Below are 22,456 nucleotides of genomic sequence, written 5' to 3'. Positions count from 1 at the left end.
AGGCTGATTTATCAAAGCAAAAAGAAAAATGGTAGAAATACAATAACGATAATGTATACAATCTAAAATAAACATAAAAAAATAGTTCGTAATTTAACGTTCAATAGTGTTATACATATAGAATCACGAGTTACATATCTGAAAGTAGAATGCTACTTATTATAAAAACTGCAGTACTTCATTATAATTATGTAATTCCTTTTTAAGATAGAAATTTCCGTGTCATTGAGTGTCATTTTTCATTTAATTATTCCTTAACGCTGACACTATGTTCGGGTCAATATAACCTTGCAAGGATTATTTCAATCGATCACTGTATAACATAAGCTTTTCAATAAATTGTATATTACATGTACATGTATAGAAACGCAATTGGAAAACGATGACTTCTTAATAATTTTTTACGGCATTTACCATTTTAGTAAACCATAATTTAATATTAAATTTCACAATTAAATTTCATTCAAGAGGGTTAAATTTCACCTTGCCAACCCAGAAATTTTTAATTTTTTTTTATACAGTCCTGTCGATCTTGACGAGAGAATGCCAAAAATCCAAGTTTTAATGTGAGGGATTTATTGGTTCAAAAGTTGTGTGTTTACAGTTGGCTGATTTCAAGTGTTTTTGAGAGGAAAATGGACTCCGCTCATTGGATGAAGGGAAGCCTGGGTTAAGTGTCCCCGGGGATTACCCACTAAAAAATCACGCCCACCTAAGCTAAAGGGGAGGTGCCTGCATCACGCGAGTACTCAACAGGACATCTTCCAGCTATCATACTTCCCGGGGGGAGGGATTAGCCTCCCCCACTTCCTGTCCGGCGCTATCCGGCACGCCCCGACCCTTCCTACCCAAGCCCCCATGAATCTCCCCCCCCCCCCCTATATGGGAGAGACGGACCGACACCAACCCCCCCCCCACCGAGATTTATCCCGGAGGGTGTTGTCCCAACACGGGGGGAGCTATACTCCCCCCGGGAGCCGGGGTCAGCTCACACTCCGAGCCTCATTGGATGATGCCTGAGTACATACCAACATGGCGGCGCCCTTACCTGTCACAAGCTTTTAAACCCGTTCAACTTTAAACACGCATAACTTTTGAACCAGTCATCTCCTTACATTAAAACAGGGATGTTTGGCATTTTCTCGTCAAGGTCTACAAGATTGTATTAAAAAAGTAAAAAATTTCTGGGTTGTCAAAATGAAGTTGTGCCCTGCGTTTTCTTTTCAGATTGAGTTTTTGAAAACTACAATGAGGCAAAGAAACATTTACGTATTTATCACATAAAAATCTATAAGAAGCTACTGTGGAAAGTTACAAGTGTAAATTGTATTACACAATGTTATTTGCAATTAATTTTCTATTTCTACTTTAGTGGTTTTTATGAAGAAGTGTAACATGTTTCTACAACGTTAGACAAATTTCCCTTGACTGACAAGTATTATGTTCATAAAGTAATAAATACACTGCGGATGTTTATTCAAATGTATATTTTTGAAGAAAATAAGTAGACCAATGCGACCTGAACACAAACTCAAGTCATGATTAAGTCATTTTAAAAATATTTTTTTTATTTTGTTTACAGCACATGCTTTGCATACAGCAAACTATTACTTTACATGCTATACAAGCCTATTATAAACTATACATGCCTATTTTTTTTTTTTTTTTTCATAATGCATGTTTTGACATACCGTGCTAATGTTTTTACATACTTGTATAAATTGACATGCGTTTATAGGAACCGTTCGAATGTACATTGTAGAAAGTCAATGTCAGTCTAAGAAATTATAAAACATTGACAATTGACAATTTAGCTTTTATTTAGCTTTTATTGACAATTTAGCATTTATTTAGCTTTTATTCAAGCTAATTTTTCTATTCTGTCTGTTGCCGCAAAGCAAAACAACAATAACGTTAATTAATTAATTGTAAATACTAACTGACTGTGAATAACAAGTATAAATTATGCTCGTATCACATGTTGTGATGCAGAGAGAACATATTCAGCATATAAATTAATTTTGTCTGATAAAAGATATATTATATATATATATATATATATATTACATATATTTTCCACAGTACATTTTTCATATTAGGACATATAGGAATCTAATCTTTTCTCTCTTAGCTTCCTCAAGAACATAAAGAGATAACTTAGGTTTTTATTATTTGAATATGTATTTATTAGGTGTACAAATGAATTCGTGGTCTTCAGAATTAATCAGTAATCATTTTATTTTACATTAAAATCTGTTATCTGCCAAGTTGAAAATTTATTAATTACTTATAATTTATAATATCAAGTAAATACCGTTATTAATATCGTTTGATTGTTTGTGAACAATCAACAAATTCATGAAGAAAGGACTACAAATGAATTTATGCACGTAACAAATTTGTTTTCCACATCATTAGATCGCCATCGTTAAATTCTATCAAATTCTTAAAAAAATATAAAAACTGTATAAATAGTCTAACTTTATAACTTTATCGTGTACAGTGTTTACTTTATGTGTCAAAAATGCCTAGCCGATAAAAGTCCCAGAACTATCTCCACTGCCCAACAAGGTGTCAAGAAGATCGAGAGACCTCAGTCGCCTCTAGAGCTTCGCTGTCCTCTACGTTCGGTGTGGATCAAAGAATAGTATCTTCTGGCCGATATATGTCCCTGGCTAGACCCGTGTTTTGGAGATATATCAAGTAAACACTGTATATCTTCATGGAGATTGTAAAACTGACTATGCTAAACTTATTTTTAAGATTAAATTTTATACTGGCCACCACAAATTTGTAACTCGTAAGACTTATTCTTTTTATAGATGGCCAGTATCGAGGTTTCTTTGTCGACGACACCGAGACGTAAGAAGGGTGGAAGCGTTTCCGGAGGAATCGCGTCACCAGCTGGACATCGAAACAGGGATCATTACAAAGAATTAGATGCCCTCAGGATTGCATTGCGTGACAAAGAAAATATTATTCAAACGTAAGTAACTTTCTCATTTTTATCTTGCTATTATTCAAAACATCTTTAGCTATTACATTACAGTCGATTAATTTGAATGTAGCCAATATGTCTATGGATCGAAAATTTTGAGAAAAACGTATATAAAATGCTTATTTTCAATAACTAAAATAATACAAAATACATTTGAAAAATTTCCTACGATACGTTCAGATCTATGGTTCAAGCCTACAACAGTCAATTGTTTAAACGAAATAAAAATTATACAAAAAATTGTACTGGAGATTGCGAAACACTTCGTCTACACAATTACAGTCAGTCTCATAATTCATGGCAGACACTTTAAGTCACAATAACTTGTTTACAAATGGACCAAACGACTTCAAATTTTCTACCAAATTAATAGTAAAAATCGTCGAACAGTAGAATAAAATGACAAAAATAGGCTGAAACCCATAAACTATTTAATCACTTTCGATGAAATTTTCAGCATGTACACAACTTACATGAATCTATGCATTTTTTAAATTTTCGTTACAAGCCCAAATAGAAAATTTATCAAAAGCAACTTTTTCAATTTTTTTCGTAACTCAGACTAAACGCCATTTTTCCAAAATTTCATTACGTATCGTCTAGTAAACTAATCCATCTAACTTGGCAGAAAAACTGAAGGCATTTGGTCCATTTATAAAAAAGTTATTCTGATTTAAAGTGTGTGCCATCAATTATGTGACTGACCGTATACAGGGTGTCTCACAAATGTTGTATTTCATTGAAAGAGAAAAAGTTACTTCGAATGACCTCAGCAATCAGCCCATCGAAGGAAGTACAACATTTTTGGGATACCCTGTATATATCAGTTAATGTACAACTAACTAAACAAACTGAACGTTGCGATATTGAAGGATTTTTTAGATAGTATTTAAAGTTGACCTAGTCATTAAAAGCAATTTAACTGGATTTCAGATTAAAAGGACAACTATGCAACAGCTTAACTAATCGATTAGCATTGCGTAATGGTGCACCACCTTTGACCGAGGCAGACAGAAAAGCCACTGAGGAACGCCTCCAAAGGTTACGACGTGATGCAGACAATAAACGACTGGCGATTAAAAACTTGAAACTTGCACTTGAGCGGCTCGACATTACTGAGTAAGTACAAAGAACTCCGACGTCCATTGTGTACCGCAACGTCGTTATTCTGAAACTACAATAGATTAGTAGGCTGGAGCAGAAGTGCCACCATTCGCACATTTTAGTGTCTGCCTTTTGACACTTTAATAGAAAAAGAAGCATAAACGAGGTATTCCAGTTTTGAATGCCATTTTCTTACCAACTTTTTGGATTTTTTTTCAGAATAACTATTAAAGAACTGTTAAACTTTTTGCATGAGGATTTTAAACACACATTTATGAGTGTTTGAAGTTCTTTTTTAAGTCAAACAAACAAAATTACACGAGTTATATATTTTTTATATATTCTCATGAAAATGCAAAAAAATTGGTTCTTAGAAAGCTCAAAATCAGAATACTCCTTCTAGAAATATCTTTATAACTAATCTATTCCTTTTTACCCCATAACTACCCTCCCGGTCGTCATGTAGACATGGTTTTTCTTGATTCCCTATAACAGGCTTGGGCAACTAGGGCTCCGAGAGTCGATGACGTAGAATCTGCTACCCCCACTATCGCCCTCCGGTCGTCTGACCGGCCTGCTGCAACAGGCCGACTCGTACCAGCGCGAGAAGGGAATGCTCGCAGTGTCGCCAGATGAGGGGAGGGAGCACGAATTGAGGGGAAAAAGTTACCCTCTTTCTGCCAGGACTCTAGTATGCACGACAGAGGGGAAACTTGTCACGTGACCGGACCGCGGGGGCAACGTGGGGAATAGCGCGGTAGAAGGGAAAGTTAGAGTCTTGATCTTGGACACAATTTTGGATCTGGCGACACTGTATACCCCTTAGGCCTTACTTGCCCCTCCCTACTCCTGGGTCCATCCACCAAACTCATGTGGAGTGTAGATGTACACTCATTTATTCGCAGTCACGCGGTCACGCGAGGCAAATAGATGATAGTGGGGGAACCGGTACACTGGTAGTGGTCCGCGTTTCTTGTTAATAACTCCTCAGCAAAGCCGCGGAGAACATTTTCGGAAAGGAAAAAGTTACTCCAAATGCAACATTTTTGGGACACCCTGTATATGGTCGAAAATCGGTGGGAACGAGCATTTCTTGCCAACTTCTGCTTTAATGCATAGCCAATAGCATAATTTGCATAACAAATTATTTACCTAAACAATGTCAGTAGATGTCAAATTAAAACCTAATTGGTTGAAAATAGACCATGGCGCGCATAAGTGCGGAAAGTACTGTTTTGAAAATATTGATAGGTTCAATGTTTGTCATGTACTCGGTTTTGTCGAGGCTTCCTTTACTTATATATAGAATTTCAGGAAAATGAGGTAATCGTGAGATTCGTAGATCGATAAAACCGATATCCGTAGACCGACTTAATTACGGAATCAAACAGGTTTAGGCACATAGACTTATGCGCAATGATAGTCAACACACAACCCACGATAAAATCCAGTTAAAGAACAGTGTGATAGCATAGTCTCGTACGAATCAGAGTAAGTAATTGTAAGGTAATTGATTTTTTTATGTAGGGATTAACGTTGCTTCAACGGCCGAGGTCATCACCTAATGCTATTTTATTATCCGAATGTTTCTACTGGATTGACTGGTTGTGTTATTTACAGTTTTTGGTATAGTCTTGTTGAATTTAAAAATAATCAGCCAATTTGTGAAACTAAATGAATAAGATTTTATTGAAGGTCTGACTAAACTTCATACACATGTGCACGTATAGCAAAAAATTCACTGATAATCCTCAGACAGGATACTAATTGGAACAGGACTTAATTGGAACAAGTTTTTTGAGTGTAGTGGAGGGTCCGATGCGAATACTTGTGCGACTAACTATACATACATACACACAGTAGAACTTCGTTTCTCCCCACCTTGTTCATGCAAACAAGTTTTTGTTTACCGTCAGTCAATTTTATCCGTTATATGAACTTATAACGGACGCTCTATTATCCGAACTACGTTCCAATGTACCTTCAATTATACGAACGCAAATGCCAATAAATTGATTTTTCATAAGCAACTGAATGTTTGGGACGAAATTTTTGTTGAACCTTAGTTATCTGAACGTCAACTCCGCCAGTTGGAACTAATAAGTGCAATTGGTGGAGATAACTGTGAACTTCTATTATCCGAACTCATAGTATGCATAGGCGTAGCCAGGAGGGTCATACCATCCCCAACCCCTAATTGCATGGAAAATTTTATTTTATTTTCAAATATCCTCCCCCCCCCCTCATTCAAAAGTTTCTAAGTTGTCGATTCTAATTCGCCCCCCCCCCCCCCCCCGACAAAGTCCTGCCTACGCCCATAACTGTATGATACATTTAGGTTATACAGTAGCTGTATACGGCGACGGATTCTACATATACAAACAGTAAAAAAAATAACGATATAAGCATATAATTTATTTGTCACAAAGTTATAGCTAGGATCTTTATGCAAATTAAAATGTTTCCATCACAATTACAACAAACAGATTTCGAATTAAAATATATTTTCTTTTCAATAAATTTAATTTAAAAATCATTTAACAGTACTTCCAGATTCTTCTAATGTTTTTACTATTTTGTGGTTCGCCTACTTTTGTTATAAACGCATATATTCCGAAAATCTGCAAACTACCCTAGTGGCATTTATGGTTGGCCAATGGTGGCCAACGGTTGGGAGTTAGTTGGGATATGGTTAGTGGTTTTGCTTGCAAATCCCCAACATAGGACCTACGACGAAAAATTATGTCAATTTGCCAACGAATATCCAACGTTGGGCACAGCTACTATCCATCGTAGTTCTTATAGTCGGTTAATTAACGTGAAATTTATGACGATAGTATTACACTGGCCCAACGAAAATCTGCCAACATTTGAATGTCGTCTTATAGACGTTAGAAACGCTGCTATAACTAAAAACTTGTTAATTATTATATTCCAGATTGATTTGTTTGTTTTCATATTCATGGATATACACTCGCAATTTGTTACTGTCGCACAATGGTTGGTCCGCTAAAGTTTTATTGCTGCAGCCTTGGAATTTATTTACTTATTTAATTTTTTCATTTTTCAAGGGGAAGGCACGGGTAGTGCTCATGTAGTATAACAAAACCCTTTCGGGTTTCTTCAGAATGAGCCTTCGCTTTTTAGATATTTTGACATAAAATTTTTGTCATATCTAGTAACCTATGTCATAGCATCCACTCTCAAGATAACTTTGCAAGTGCGCTGGTAGCGTATCAGCTTATTACGCAAGCAGTTCGGGTTAAAGTCCGACTTGGGGGTGAAGTTTTTTTTTCCAATTTTTACCGTAGACATACGTTGTTTATATAGTATTTATAATATGCTGTAAAAGCAAACATAAAAGAAAGGATCAAAATAGCATGTTAGCCGGTCCAATTGACTGTTCGTATTTTGGTGACGTTGGGCTTACGTTGGCCCTACGTTGGCCCTACGTTGGCCTTACGTTGGCCATGATCGTTGGCCTTACGTTGGCCATGATCGTTGGCCTACCTGTATAAAGAGATGACATTTTTAACTGTTGGCCAACCAATACTGCTACGAAGACCCAACAAAATGCCAACCATAAAGGGTACTAGGGGGTATAATGCAAATAATATGTAACATATGACGTATCTGAAAAGTTTCTATAAAACTCATCGAACGGAAGAAGATTATATTTCTTCGTAAAGAAGATAATACAAAAGTGTTTGTGCAGGAAATGGTGGAAATTTTCCGAACGACATAATAGGAGATAGTAAAGGGGAGAAAAGAAAAGAAAACGTTCACGCGTGAGGAGGAAGTGGTCGTGATTATTGTCAATGTGGAAATCGTAAAGGTAAACTTTTATTATGTTGATTGTGGGAACGCTTGACTGGAAAGCGTGAGAGAAATTATCTTGTTCGTACCCGCATAGGTACGCACATAATTGAATCTCTAAAATCAGTTCTTCTGTTTTTTGTTAAGGCATTTAAGTAATTTGCTACTGAAAGCATTTTCGAAAAACTCCGATGATGAATAAAACTATGCAAAATAGAAAATGAAATTAATAAATATTATAATTTAAACGTACTGAACTAGAAAGAAGATAGTTTCCAGAAAAGACTTTGTGGTGCCTCCCTCGGGGTTGGAAATCTGAGATCTGACAGTTAAGATACCTGGCTTCTATCTAGGAAATTCGAGTTCGGGTTCTTACATTAAAAGTACTTTATTTTTCTCTAGAACCAACCACTTTCATCGTAGAAATATAAATAATAAAAGTGTTTCTGAAACTTATTATTCCGAAACAAGTATTTTTGATACGATGCACAGTTGGCATGTTTCTACAATATAGGAGAAATTAAAACTAGGTGTTTTTGTAAGCTAACAATTTATTGAGATAAACTGAGAAGAACACAGAATTATATCTGATCTTATTTGTTAACCAGTTAGCTGTTGCGACCTCTTTGAAAAATGTGTACTTAAATTGCGTCGCAAAAATTAAGTGATGACGAGTGTACTCGTCAAACACAGAATATGTGTGGCTGATATAATATGGAATTAAGATGTAGAATATTTTGGCAAAGGAAAAAGTTATTTCAAATGGCCTTAGGAATCACCCCTTTCAAGAAATTACAACATTTTGGCACAACCTGTATATGAACCCGTAATGACTTCAGTGATGACTATCCAAAAAAGCAATACATTTACAAAAAAAAATTCATACTATATAGTTTTTTCATAATAATTATTTATATATTTTTGTTTGTTCCTTTTATTTCGTCTTGGCCTCCAAATATTTCAAACAGCTTGAAGTTTACGAATATATTTTAGTTTTCACTAAAATTGCAATTTAAACAGCAAATTGTAACTACTCTTTACGCATGACGAGTATACTCGTCATTACACAAAATATTGCCATTTCTTCATGACGAGTATACTCGTCAAAAACGGCGAACTGGTTAAATAAATAATAGTCAAGTTCAAGTCTCTTGAAACAATGTATTTCTAAGCGAATATATTCTTGCCAGAAACAATGGATTTTTACAGTACACGCATTTATCTGTTTCTACCGAAAACCTTTTATATTTTTACCTTCTGCTAAAATCGTAATTCACTATTACACTATCACATAAAATAATATTCGATATTGTTTATATCGATCTAGGATGGAAACGTTGTAACTTTTTTGGTATGGTTAGGAATATCAAAATTTGTCCATTACTATGTTTAGGAAACACTACTGTTGAAATGAATTCGAAAAGCTGCAGCAATTTGCACCGTGAAGCAATATATTGTTTTAGGAAGTAATTTCGTAATAATTAGAAGAGAGTTGTTTAACGAGTTTAGAGAAGAGAGGGTGATGCGTGCAAAAATAATTTAATCACAATTTCAATGTAAACTTTTGTTCAAATTACGTTTTTTTCTTTTCGTAATCTTGAGTCTCTATTCATTTGAAATTTGTTTAGGCTTGTCAAACTCACAATCAGTAAAAATCATAACTTTCGTTAACATTAGCTCTTTAACCAGTTACTTCTGTCCATTAATTGCTTAAAATCACATTTGAAATTAACTAACAATGTTTTAATTTAATGTTTATTAAAACCCTTCGTATAAGAGCACTTTCATAATGATAGTTTCTCATCTTGGGCAATAAATACTACCAGAATTAGATTCTAAAACCCGCAAAACTGTTCTTTTGCAATTAAAAACGTATAATTAACAGAAACATGAATTTTGTCCAGCTTCTTGCAATTCAGGTCAACTGTGCGACGTATAAAATTTAATTGTTTGTTTCAGTAATATCGACGTCCGAATTCAACAAGCCGAGTTGGAGTATAGACTTGGCCGAGAAGAACTCGAACTTTTGACCCTTCGAGAAGAAAGTCGAGCTCTTCAAGCTGCTTTGGAGTTGGCCGAGTCCCAAGAGAAACAAAAGAATGACACGATATTCAGGTACCTCTCCGTTGATAATACTAAATCGAAGAACACTTTTTCTTGCATCTATACTAGGGTGGACCTGATTTTTTTACCAAAAAAGTTTTGCAGTCTCATCTCCCAGAATTATGACGCTTGTTGGGAAAATGATCTGGAAAAATGTTGGGGTCGATTGGAACATGGGAACTGAAAACGCATCAAATTTGAAAACTTTGAATTTTTTAAATTTTCACATAAATATACGTTATGATATATCATTGAATTTGGCTTGTTTTTCTCTTTAAGGATACATACATAGCATAAACAATTGTTAATAGAAAAAACATCCATGACCTTGACAACTTGAAAAAATTAACTTGAAAAAATTGTTTCCCCTGTCACTGTACATATACTACAACATTTGTTTGAAGAGCTTTTTCATATATACATAACTGATTTATATATTAAATAAATTCATTAATACGCTCCAATCTATAAAAGAAAAACAGTTTTACCTCGTAGTACTTGGTCTAAAAACGCACCATCCTACTATATAGGGTGCCCCGAAAACGTTGGAGAACCTTAAAAGAGATTCCAGATGTTATTTGAAGTAACTTTTCCCTTAGTGAAAATTTCCGCCCCGGTTCTGTTAAGAAGTCATTAACGAAAAACATAGACCAATCAGAGCGTGACTTTGATTCCGACTTATGACAGGCCCCGATGAGCGAGTCGTTGCCGTTGGTTGAACAACAATCCGTCCATTGTAGCCGCGTTTTGATTGGTCCGTGTTTTTCGTTAATAACTCCTTAACAAAGCCAAGGCGGAAATTTTACGCCAAGGAAAAAGTTACTTCAAATGACCTCGCGAACCACCCCTTTCAAGGTTTTCCGACATTTTTGGTACACCCTGTATAGACTAAAGTATAGCATTCTATTTGAAAAAATTAAATTGATTTTCAAATCTCCCTCACCACAAGAGGTATTAAAAAATATTTATACCACATAACTTCCTTCTCCATACCAAGCAACTTTTGTTCAAACTTTTTTTCATAGTATTATCCCCTTAATAGATGTTTCACTGTATTGAAATAAAACAGACACCATGTACATCTATATATACGCTAATGATACAAATGGATTTACGTAAAAGCTGTTCATGCTTTAACCCCTTAACTTGTACGCTCGAGTTAATTCGAACGCGCTAAACAGGCCAAACTGTGCACACTCGAGATAATTCGAGCGGCGTTATATTTTATGCTGCTATAATTTTTCACACTCGAATATAATCGAGAATTGAAAATAACGATGTGAAAGCAAAGAAAAAAAATCGTTTTATTGATATTTATCATTTACATGGGATTGTAAGCTATAACACTTATTTATTCAAGAATAAAATATAGCCTTTTTCCATGGAACAAAAGCGCAGTATATCAAAAATTGATTTTTTTTTTGGCCGGTTTTTTAAAAAAAAACTGTGCGTTAAGGGGTTAATATGAAATCATTTAGTGTGAAGTTTATACTGGCGATTCTATTTCATAATTTGTTTTTGATCTATTTAGTTGTATTTCCGGTTCTACGCAAGTGACGATACATGCAGTAGAAGTTAGCGCGGACCCGAAGAGCCCTCGTTTCGGGGCAGGTCCGAGGGAAGACACACCTGGCCTCTACGTCGACTGGGCAGTTGAAGATTCCGGACTATGCAAGGGAGATAGGTTCGAACATATTCCAGTATATTTCAACCCCAAAGCAATGTCACCAGATGAGGGGTGGGAGCACGAATTGGGGGAAGGTCACCCTCTCTCTGCCAGTACCGAATTAGTCACGTGACATTGTGACACATGCACGATAGAGACGAAACGCGTCACGTGAAGTTAGGGCGGGGATACAAGTCTTAATCTGGCGATACTGCCTCAGAGCCAGAATGTATCCACTTCTCAAACTTTAGAGAGCACATTAAAGGTGTAGAAAGCTTGTAACTTTGAGATTGTTAGAGATAGATACGAAATTTCCTGAACGCATAATATAAAAAATGCATCATTTTATTGTTCGAAAGTGAAATCGTGGTTGCATACGGTTGCTTTTTGAAATAAAAATTAAATTGGATTTGATACTGCCTGGCTCTGACAATGGTGTTAATATTTCAGTGACTTAATATCAACATGTCCTGACTTAATACTGTCTGGTTCCAATTTTGTATTTTCTCTTGTTAGTATCATTAATCTGGACATAGCGTTATGTATCAAGTCCAAAATTATCTTAACTTAGGATTGGACTTTAAATTGTGTGGCTCTAAAGTTTTTTATAAAGTAGTATCAGGTTCAGAATTGTCTTGAAATGTGTAGCATGTTTTTATAGTAATTACAACAATAGTTCCTAGATAATGAGTTTTATTATTATTGTTACTGTTTACAACAATACAAAAATATACTTCAATAATGTCTGGCTTAAAACAAATCAAATGAAACTACGATATTATTAACGTCAATAATCTTTACTATAAAATGAAAAAAATGTTGTTTAATTTTGCTATCCTCGAAATGAGATTCTTAGTAAGTAAGTTATTTGTAGAATTCATGGAACCTTCTAGACACCTATTTCAAAAACTTTTGTAAGTCATCGTACTATTTTTCGATATGAGACGTAATGTGGTTCTGAGGGGTTCCAAATTAGGCAAATTAAAATTGCATTTTTTTTTAATGATTTTCGAATAAAATGCACCTTCACAAAGTCTTTATCAAAATCCTCTTTGAAATGCAATGTTTCATAAGTCTTTTCGAAATATTTCCATAAGACTTTTCGAATACAAACAATTTTGAAAATAAGGGACTTATCATTTTTTATCGCCTTCTTGTTTTGAAAAAATGGCATTCCTTCATGCTCATAGGCGACACCAAATTTTTAAAAATTTTAAAGTTCCATTTCATCTATTATAAAAAATAGTTATTGGATAGATAATACCAACCAATAAATATATTTTAAATCTTAGAATTCATTATAGCCTTTCACGTATTCTACATGCTAGGCATGTAAATACAGTGGTTACTCGATATATGTCAAAAACATCGGTCTAGCCAGGGACATATATCAGCCACGAGATAGTATTCTTTGATCCACGTCGAACGTAGAAAAGGACAATAGTGGAAATAGGAAATAATGCGAAATAAGGAAGCTTTGTTATTGGATTAGTGGTGGTCCCCTGGTCTCATACCAATGTACCTGACTCGTATTATGTTATACTCCTCGGCGACCGAGGTTTCTCGAGATTCACGGCCCGTCACGGGGAAACCCCCCGGTAGTGGGGATAGTTCTGGGACTTTCATTTATTAGGCTTTTGGGACATATATAAAGTAACCACTTTACTAAGCATATCCAAAGCAACGCATTCTTTGTGGTCCGATTGAATTGTTGTAGTTATCACTGAGAAATAGTATTCTGCATCATCATCATCATCATCATCATCATCGACATCTTTATACAATCTTTTATGCATTAATTGCTCGGACATGTTTCATATTGCGTGTTGAAACTGTAGAACTAATAGTGGTATTTTAAATATATAATTCGACTGAACAAAATAATTTTCCATTAATATGGCAAAAAAAGGTGTTATTATCATAATAATACCTAATTAAGATAATAATACGAAATTAATTATGATTATATTAAATGTTATTGAAATGTCTAATAACTAATTTTACTCTAGTGTATATTAATAAATATATTCGTTACTACGTATATACTCATTGATAAAAAATTTCTGAATTTTGAAGTCATAGTATGATCATAGTGTGATCATAGTGTGATTATAGTGTGATCTATCTTGACATCAATTGCAACTCTCGCTTAGAGAAAAGAAACAATTTTAAGTAGACATTGATGTAGAATAACAATGTAGAAATGAAGGAGAAAGAAAAAAGTATTGAAGAAGAGTAAAGTAAACATAGAATATGTAGCACTGTTCGGTTACGCTAAGTAACTCAGCTATCGGTGAAGAACAATACAGCAATCTTGGTATTTGGTTCTCAACAGGTCACCGTACCGTGAAGCGGCACCGGAAGTTCGCCGTATGCCCCCGCTAATTGCACCTGCGACTTCACATGACCCCATCTTCTATCCTCCTAACCGTTTCCCCGTATCCGACATCCCCGAAAAAATTCGTTAAAACCGAACGCACCTGCGTTTCGAGTAGGCGGTGTTGCGTCACGAAATTGAAAAATATACAATATCTGCCATACTTTATCAAAACTGTTCCATACAATTTTTCGCATTTTATTATCTGGTAGAAAAATTTTCTCTCCATTTCATGACTATCTCACTGTAATCTTAAAAATATATATTTGTTTTATTAGAGGAATTACGTCTTTTTATAGATTATATATAGATATAGATTTTATATTATTCTATTTGCTACGTTGTATAATACGTTTTCGATGAGTCAAAATGCTGAAGCAAAAAAATGATGCTAAATGCATGTGCTTTCAAATGTTCTGTATGAAAATAATGGGAATAATTCTTTAACAAGCTAGATACATGTATACATTAGGTGGTCTTATTTACTCTTGATGAGAATGAAATTTTGTTTATGCACCACCCCAAGATTGTTCCAATTAATATAAAAAAAGTTGTACAAAGTTTAAGCTCGATTGGATAGCAGCAAAACGTGCTCCCTTGCCCTTAAACATTAAAATAATTAATTAAATGCTCATATAATCGTTTTTCTCGAATACCTCCTAAATTGTTGACCGTATCGAAAATTATGTTCAATAAAACTTGTAGGTCTGGACAGGTTGTGCGTCTTTTATGTCCTATTACCTTTTGTCGTATAACAGACGGTTCTCGAAAAAATTGAAAAAAATATCGTTACAAAATAAAAAAATTTTTTCTGGAATTTGTAAACTAAAGTGTATTTTCATTATCTTTACCACTAAACATTAACGAAAAATGTGTATTTTTTCCTTTCAACTTGCGGAACTTACTTTTTTTAAATCAATTTTTTCGAAAATCACTTGTTTTAAGAAAAAAAGTAATACAACATAAAAGACGCAATCTGTCCAGATCTACAAGTTTTGTGCAACATAATTTCCGACATTTTTATTAATTTTTTCGAAAACTATTTGCTATATGACAAAAAGTAGTAGGACATAAAAGACGCAGCCTATCCAGATGTACAGGTTATGTGCAACATATTTTTCAATACAGTCAATCATTCAGATGGTATTCGGGCAAAACAATTTTAGGAGCATTTAATTAATTATTTTAATGTTATTTTAATGTTTAAGGGCCCGGGGGCACGTTTTCCCATTACTCAATCGAGCTCAAACTTTGAACAGATTTTTTATATTAATTAGAACAATCCTGGGGGGGGGGGGGGTTAAACAAAATTTTGAAAAAAATTTTTGTAAAGAGTAAATAAGAACCACCCTATTGTACACACATACAATATCACCTTGCGAATAACAGGGGCGGAGGAACTTTTAATTTTTTTCTTAATTACGCCCAATTAAAAGCAATTGTAATCGCAATAACCACACTTTAATTAATACTGTTCTTTTCAGGATCTTGGAAGTGAACGGGAAGCTCGTGGTGGGAGCAGGAAGGAGCGACTTGGCGAGACTCCTGGCTGTCGCACCCGATGCAGCGCAAATCGTGGTCCTTCGAAAAGGTGAATCCCTTGCAGCGCTCCGCACGCTTCGATCAGATAACCTTAGGCTGACTCACAGAATCGGGTATCTCGAAGAACAGGTTAGGGATCTTCTGGCACCAAGCAGAGCCGAGGTCCCCGCTGATCCTCCACCGAGTCGCCAAGAGCAAGTTCAGGTGCTGGACAAAACATAAATTATTACATCTAGACAAAAAAAAATTAATAATCTTAGAACGCAAAAATAAAGATGTCGGAGGCAAAATTCAGTGGACACCCTTTAAAAACTAACTAACTAACTTTTTTAAAATTGGACCCAACGACTCGAGGTATTTTTTTATATGTTAGACGGATTAGTTTACTAGGTAATGTGTAAGCAAAATATTTTTGAGATTGCTATTGTTTGGAATTTCGAAGAAAAATGTAAAGGTCACGATTTTTAACTTTATACCTGTGCTCGTAATGAAAATTTAAAATATGCTTTTTGTGGGTCTAAGTAAGTTATATATATACATGTACGATGTTTCATCGAAATCGGTTGACGCATAAAAAAGCGTAGGCATTGAAAGATTTAAATACGTGGTAAGTAATTACGTGGTAATTTATATAATTAAATATTTGTATAATTCTATAATTATTTATAAATCGAAAGCTTCGCGACGCTTACTGGAAGGGGACAGTGGAAGCTACAGTGAGGATGGTTTTGCTTCAGTCGAGGCAAATCTGTCCAGCACTGGTTTAAAATATACACCTAAAGATAACATTTATATATTGTCGATTTTTAAAGAATCAAAGAATGAGTATAACTGAAAATCATGTTGGTCATTGCATTCTGTATGAATTTGAAAAAGACATTATGATTAAAGACAACATTAAAAATATTTATCACGTATATAAGAGAGAACATGATTTGAGTGTAAGAAAGTAACAACGGTAATTTGCCAAATTTCGAAATGGAGTTTTTATCTTATCAATAAATCAAGTTTGACATCGAAGGATTACTAGCTCTAGTTGAAATGAAAGTTTCATAATAAAAAATCCCATAAGATTTTTGCAAATGAAATCAGAATGTGATTTATAAAAGGGAGGATATAATTGAAAACGCTGGTGACTACATTAATGTTACGTCACAATGCTCGGGTCAGAAAACGACACAATTTATGGGGTGACCTAATAATCAAAAATAGAAAATCAAATATGACAATTTCAATGTTAGTTCGTGTTACCATGATCTACGTAGATGTATGCTATTAATCATATAAAAGGCAATGGATAAATTTAGTAAATAATTCGTAAATAGGCAATAATAAAATTAAAATAAATAACATTCATACGAAATGACCACCTTCTTTCAAAACTAATTTTGTTTCGTTACGTAGGTTTTTCAAAAGGGACCCCAGGTAACTGCATTGGTAGCAAATCTTCCTGATCTCAATGTAAGAAATTCGATGGAGTTGCGACAAAGTTTACCCACAATAAGACACAGGCACAGTGATCAACCGAAGCGTGCGATGGATCCAAAGAATTTAAAAGAAGTTGACGTGTCAGCAGATAATGTTATAAACAATCATAATAAATCGAGGAACAGGCAAAAACAGCAAGGATTTCATATGACCGGGTCAACGACAAGTCTAGATTGCAAACAAGCACCAATGCAATCTCAACTACAACGTCGAAGACCACCACGCATTGAAACAGCTATAGAACATTTATCTAAAAATCGCAGAAGCTCGTCGCAAACGCAGTCCTTAGACTTCGATTCGGAACCAACATATTACCGGTTTCAGGTACGCTATTAATTTTTTAACGACGTCTCTATTGTATAGCAAACTACTACTCGATAGCAGCAATCCGTTGTTATGTTACTTAATGTCCTATTAAATATTCGATTAATTAAAACATTTTAAATACAAAAATAATTTACGAAGCAGTTGGGTGGTTAAACTTTACCTCAGGAAATCAGAAATTTTTAACGTTTTCTGTAGATTTTTGCGAGAAAATGTCGAAAATCTAAGTTTTACTGTGAGAAATTCACTGATTCAAAAGTTATGCCTGCTTAAAGTTGACCGATTTTAACAACTTGGCTTATACCTTCTCTTTGAGATACCGTATATAATTCTCTATATTTTAATTATTGTTCGATGACAGCTTGTCCCAGAACAAAGTCTAATCGCTCCACTTTCAACATGCATAACTTTTGAACCAATGATTTCCTCGCCTTAAAACTTGGATTTTCGGAAGTTCCTCTCCAAAATATACAGGATTATGTTTAAAAAGGGTAAAAATTTCTGGTTTCCTGAAGTAAAGTTTAGCCAAAAATAAATCACCGGTGATTTGAGAGTGTTTACTAAAGTGTATTTTATTTGAGAATAGCTTTAACGATTAACGCAGAAAAAATTCATAACATTAAAAATTCGATTTTTTCCTTCAAAATTAATTTTTTCAAAAACACCTTTTGCATAGTTTCGCAACCAGCACACGAAATTTTATGAGATTCGATCTAAAGTGGAGCGGATCTAAGTGGTCTTTTTAGTGAATCTAAAAAGACAAAAAGAACGAGAATTTTTTCGACCAATGTCAACCTTTCTTACAATAACAACAAAGTAATTACAATGATATCAGTTTTCAATGTTATTAGAATACTTTGCAATACACTTGATTATTTACCGCGTAAGCTTCTTTGTACCCGCAGAAGAAAAAAATGCATTTTCTGCTGACCTACAAAAGCATTGCGTCCCTCACTGTTTGGTTCGTAACGAATCGATGGGACTGTATAATAAATAGCGCTTGTTACAGTAGCATGCTTCTTGACAAATTAAAGCTTACTATTCGATGCAAATACCGCGCACTACTAGCAGAAGGCGTCATGGTTGCATGATACTGACCGTTCGTATACTGTTGCAACCTTGCAGAAAGTCAAAATTGATGTATTGCATCATTCTCTACATAGCCTCAATCTTTCCCTGTCAGATTACCATCTCTTGTTCCACTCAATCAAAGCCTAGGGGCCGTTGGTTCACAATGAGCCAAGAAATAAAGGAGTCGACGTATGTATTTATGACTCGCCTCTCGATAGAAAACATTTTTCTCTGTAACTATAAAGAAGCTTAGGCGACGATGAGCTAACAATAAGATTGTTAAAAAACATGGGAATTATATCGGAAAAATCATGTTATCGCGATTACTTTGTCGTCATTATAACAATCTTTTAAATCATCTTCGTATAAATTAGTAACCGAATGTAGAACAATCATGTTTCATTACTACATAAAATATGATTTTGCTAAACTGAGACGTGATACGATTTAAAAAAAAAATGTGAGATAAAAATTAACAAATTCCCGTATATCGAGGCATTGCTGATTGGTATTTTCAAATTAACGATGACTTTTAAATAATAAATATGAAATTTTTACCAAAAGTTAATATTCATTTTTATGTTGCACAAAAAATCCTCCTGAATAACTTTGAAAAATTGTCGTCCACTACTCCTTCGAAAATTATTAACAACACATTACACTTAATCGATGACTTACCATTAATTATAAAAATAACTCTTTACCTGTACCATGTATACACTAGCTATATTGCTAAATGAAAATTTTACACTGGGAAAATCTATAAAAGATTGTGTCATCATAACATGAACATAAATTAGCGTTAACTTTGTAGAATAATATTAAAATATAATTATAAAGCAATATTTTTGTGATACATATTTTACGAACAGTATTGGCCGGCAACTAACATCTTTTGTATGTTACTTAGCAAGGTAACCTTGATAACATACATGAAGGTCAAAGTTATTGGTTGTGGACCCCCTAAGCCCCACTTTTACCATATTCGATGCCAATTTTCACCGCCGTCCTGACCGTAACTTTTTTGTAATATAAAATTAATACACCTTTCTATTTAAAAAATTTAAGATCATATTCAGAAGTAATTGCAAATTCGGAAAATGATTAGTTATACACAACCATGTCTACACGCCAGCTAATAGATACATCCTGTATATCAGCTGATAAATCTAACATAAATATTACAATATGTGTTTTTAATCTCTGACTTTAGGATACACAGTCACGCGCATCAGAGAATTCTGACGTGTCGATGGTGTACAATCCGCAAGACACGAAATCACGTCCTGCACCGCCGAAGAAACCACTTCGACTATCCCTTCATCGTGCAGCAAGTCTTCAGTCCGTGGAAAGTGCGCCACCCGCTTCTCATTACGACATAGCGAAAAAAGCAATAAAAAGGAATCACAAAGGCGAATCACCGTCTGAAAAAAATTCACGAGGAAATGCCAGCGAAGAAACACCGAATCAAACTCAAGAATCGCAATACAATTCACCCCAACCACCGTCAAGAACTCCGTCCAGAGCAGAATCTTGTCAAAGCGCACTAAGATGGCCGTCCCCCAAACCAAGACCACATCTAGCACCCGTACCGATGGAAAAGTGGTGTTAATTAACAACGAAGACTTGTTATCGCGAGAACAATATTTTCGAATTCAATTATTATTCTCTACGAGACGTACTTTCTTACACGTATCATAAGAAAGTGTTAATTGCCAGGAATTGAAGATCTCTGTATGCTAAAAAGATATTTACGTAACGTATAAAGCTCTTAGGTAATAAGTAGGTAAATACAATTTAAGGTTAAACTTCACTTTGGCAACCCAAAATGTTTTAACTTTTTTCAATATAATCCTGTAGATTTTGACGAGAAAATGCGAAAAATCCCAGTTTTAATGTTAGGAATTCAATGGTTCAAAAGTTATGCGTGCTTAAAATTGAGTGGTATTCAGCATTTTTGTTAGTTAGTATGTACTCAGCGTTGCGCGTCGTTAAATAAGCAGAGCCGTTAGGTGGCACCACAAACACGATGATGTCGATAACGTAGATTTGCAAGTGTAGTCTCCCCCCCCCCCCCCGAACCTAACCCCGACCAACCCTCTCGCGGCTCCGCTCATTGGATGATATCTGAGTACATACCAATATGGCAGCGTCCGTGTCTGTCAAAAAAGCTGAAAATCGTTCAACTTTACACACGTATAACTTTTGAACCAGTGAATTCCTAACATTAAAACTTGGATTGTTGTCATTTTCTTGTCAGAATCTAAAGGATTATATTTTAAAAAGTTAAAAATTTCGGGGTTTCCAAAGTGAAGTTAAACCCAATTTAAAGTATTATTATTTGACAAATTTGAAGACTGAGTCACTCAGAACTAAATTGTATTATAAGCTTTTTCACATAGTCTTAGATATTCAAAAAATTGATGTGTAGAATATTCGACTATAAGTGGCCACCAATCTTCATAACGGAATATCGAAAAAAATCAATGGTGGGTAAATTGTGGCAAAGGCTTCGTTTTGAAGGCTTTACGAATTTTATGAAAAACTGATTTTTTTCTTTATTAGCATCATTGGACTAGCAAAGGGGAGGATGACTCTCTGATCACCCTGTTCTCTAACAATTCGTTAATCATTTTTTTTTTACACTACGTTGAGGTCCAGATTTAAATGTTACCCGTGGTGACTAATAATATTTCTTTGGCTCACAATTTATCAAAGAATAACCAACATACCTATCAGACTTCGAGCAAAAAATATAACACGGCGGAGTTCGGTAGCAATGTGGTGAGGAAGAAGGGAAAAAACGTTCTCTCCTTTGAGGGTTGGACGAGTAGGATGTCTTCTATTTATTAGTCTTTAAAAGTTTTCCAAGAGAAAGTCTTTGGACAAGGTCCCTGAGGAAAACTTTTCTAGCGCTCGAAGGATTTTACGATTTAACGTTCTACCCTCGCCTTGGCTGACAATGAGTCGTACACGGCACAAGTAGGGGAAAGTGGAATAAAACTGAAACCTCAAGAATAAAATGGTGTAACTCTGAAATGAATGTAGGTACACAAACATTGGAAGTAGAGTATATTAAAGCAACCTCTTCGTTAAACAACCAAGTTTTGTAAAATGAATAAAATTCTAGAAACAATGATCTCGCGTAAGGGTGCGATGTTACGATTGCATTCCATGCCCTGGGTGAAACAGGAGGCAGATCCTTTCTCATTACTAGGTATTTTGTCGGCTGAAGTTTAAAAATAAAGATAAATTAAAACGATGTTATGCATTATAAATAAAAAAGTATAATCAAGTAAATGTTTCACTATTTTCTCAATGCAGGTGTAAAATGGACACATTTTGTTCACAACTGGATATCCGGTTTTGCCCCAGTATGAAATTTTATAAATATTACAGGTTATTGACACCACCATGACATATCGAAAACAAAAAATTTACATATACATTCCTTAATACATAACAAATGGCATAATTCATAGTAAAAAGTATTTATCGAAACAATACCAGTAACTATAAAGTTTACAATTGGTAAAAAATTCAATTGCAGCTCGAACAAATACAGAAAATGACACAAATAAAAATTTTCTATCTTGATTTCAATAAACTGGAATAAAATAGAGTATTTTCTTTCCCAATATGCGAACAGTTTGTACTGTTTTGTTTTCGTCCTACTCACTTTTGCCATACATATACATAAATTCATGAAATCCACTATCTAACCATAATTTGAGATAGCACTCGTGCATCATGATCGTCACTTATTTACGCACAAACTCCGATAACGACCATGCATAGCAGCATTAACACAACAAAATGTTAAACCATTTTAAAAATAATAATACATTTTATTATGGAATAAATAATCCGCTCTTGAGGCGGAATTCGAAGGCAAATCAAAGGCAAAACGAGCGCAGACCCTGCCGTAGGAAGGAAAATGGAACTAAATTATTGAAAATACATGAAA

General features: G+C 34.7%; 1 protein-coding gene across 2 annotated transcripts in view; it reads left to right on the top strand.

The window, feature by feature from the left end:
* Sprt (PDZ domain-containing protein sprite) overlaps positions 1-20,443 on the top strand; it is a 121,930-nt gene extending 101,487 nt beyond the window's left edge. For both annotated transcript variants that reach the window (XM_076800003.1, XM_076800005.1), the window contains 7 exons: positions 2,823-2,986; positions 3,932-4,117; positions 9,878-10,033; positions 11,553-11,705; positions 15,549-15,810; positions 17,011-17,418; positions 19,703-20,443. In XM_076800003.1, the coding sequence (XP_076656118.1) occupies positions 2,823-2,986; positions 3,932-4,117; positions 9,878-10,033; positions 11,553-11,705; positions 15,549-15,810; positions 17,011-17,418; positions 19,703-20,101 (1,728 nt within the window). In that variant the 3' untranslated portion in view covers positions 20,102-20,443. The remainder of the gene's footprint in view (positions 1-2,822; positions 2,987-3,931; positions 4,118-9,877; positions 10,034-11,552; positions 11,706-15,548; positions 15,811-17,010; positions 17,419-19,702) is intronic.
* The last annotated feature ends 2,013 nt before the right edge of the window (positions 20,444-22,456 follow it).

Source organism: Halictus rubicundus, chromosome 14 (assembly GCF_050948215.1).
Source record: "Halictus rubicundus isolate RS-2024b chromosome 14, iyHalRubi1_principal, whole genome shotgun sequence".
Classification (NCBI taxonomy): Eukaryota; Metazoa; Arthropoda; class Insecta; order Hymenoptera; family Halictidae; genus Halictus; species Halictus rubicundus.
The sequence above is the reverse complement of the archived record's forward strand: the minus strand, read 5'-3'. Positions and strand labels throughout refer to the sequence as shown.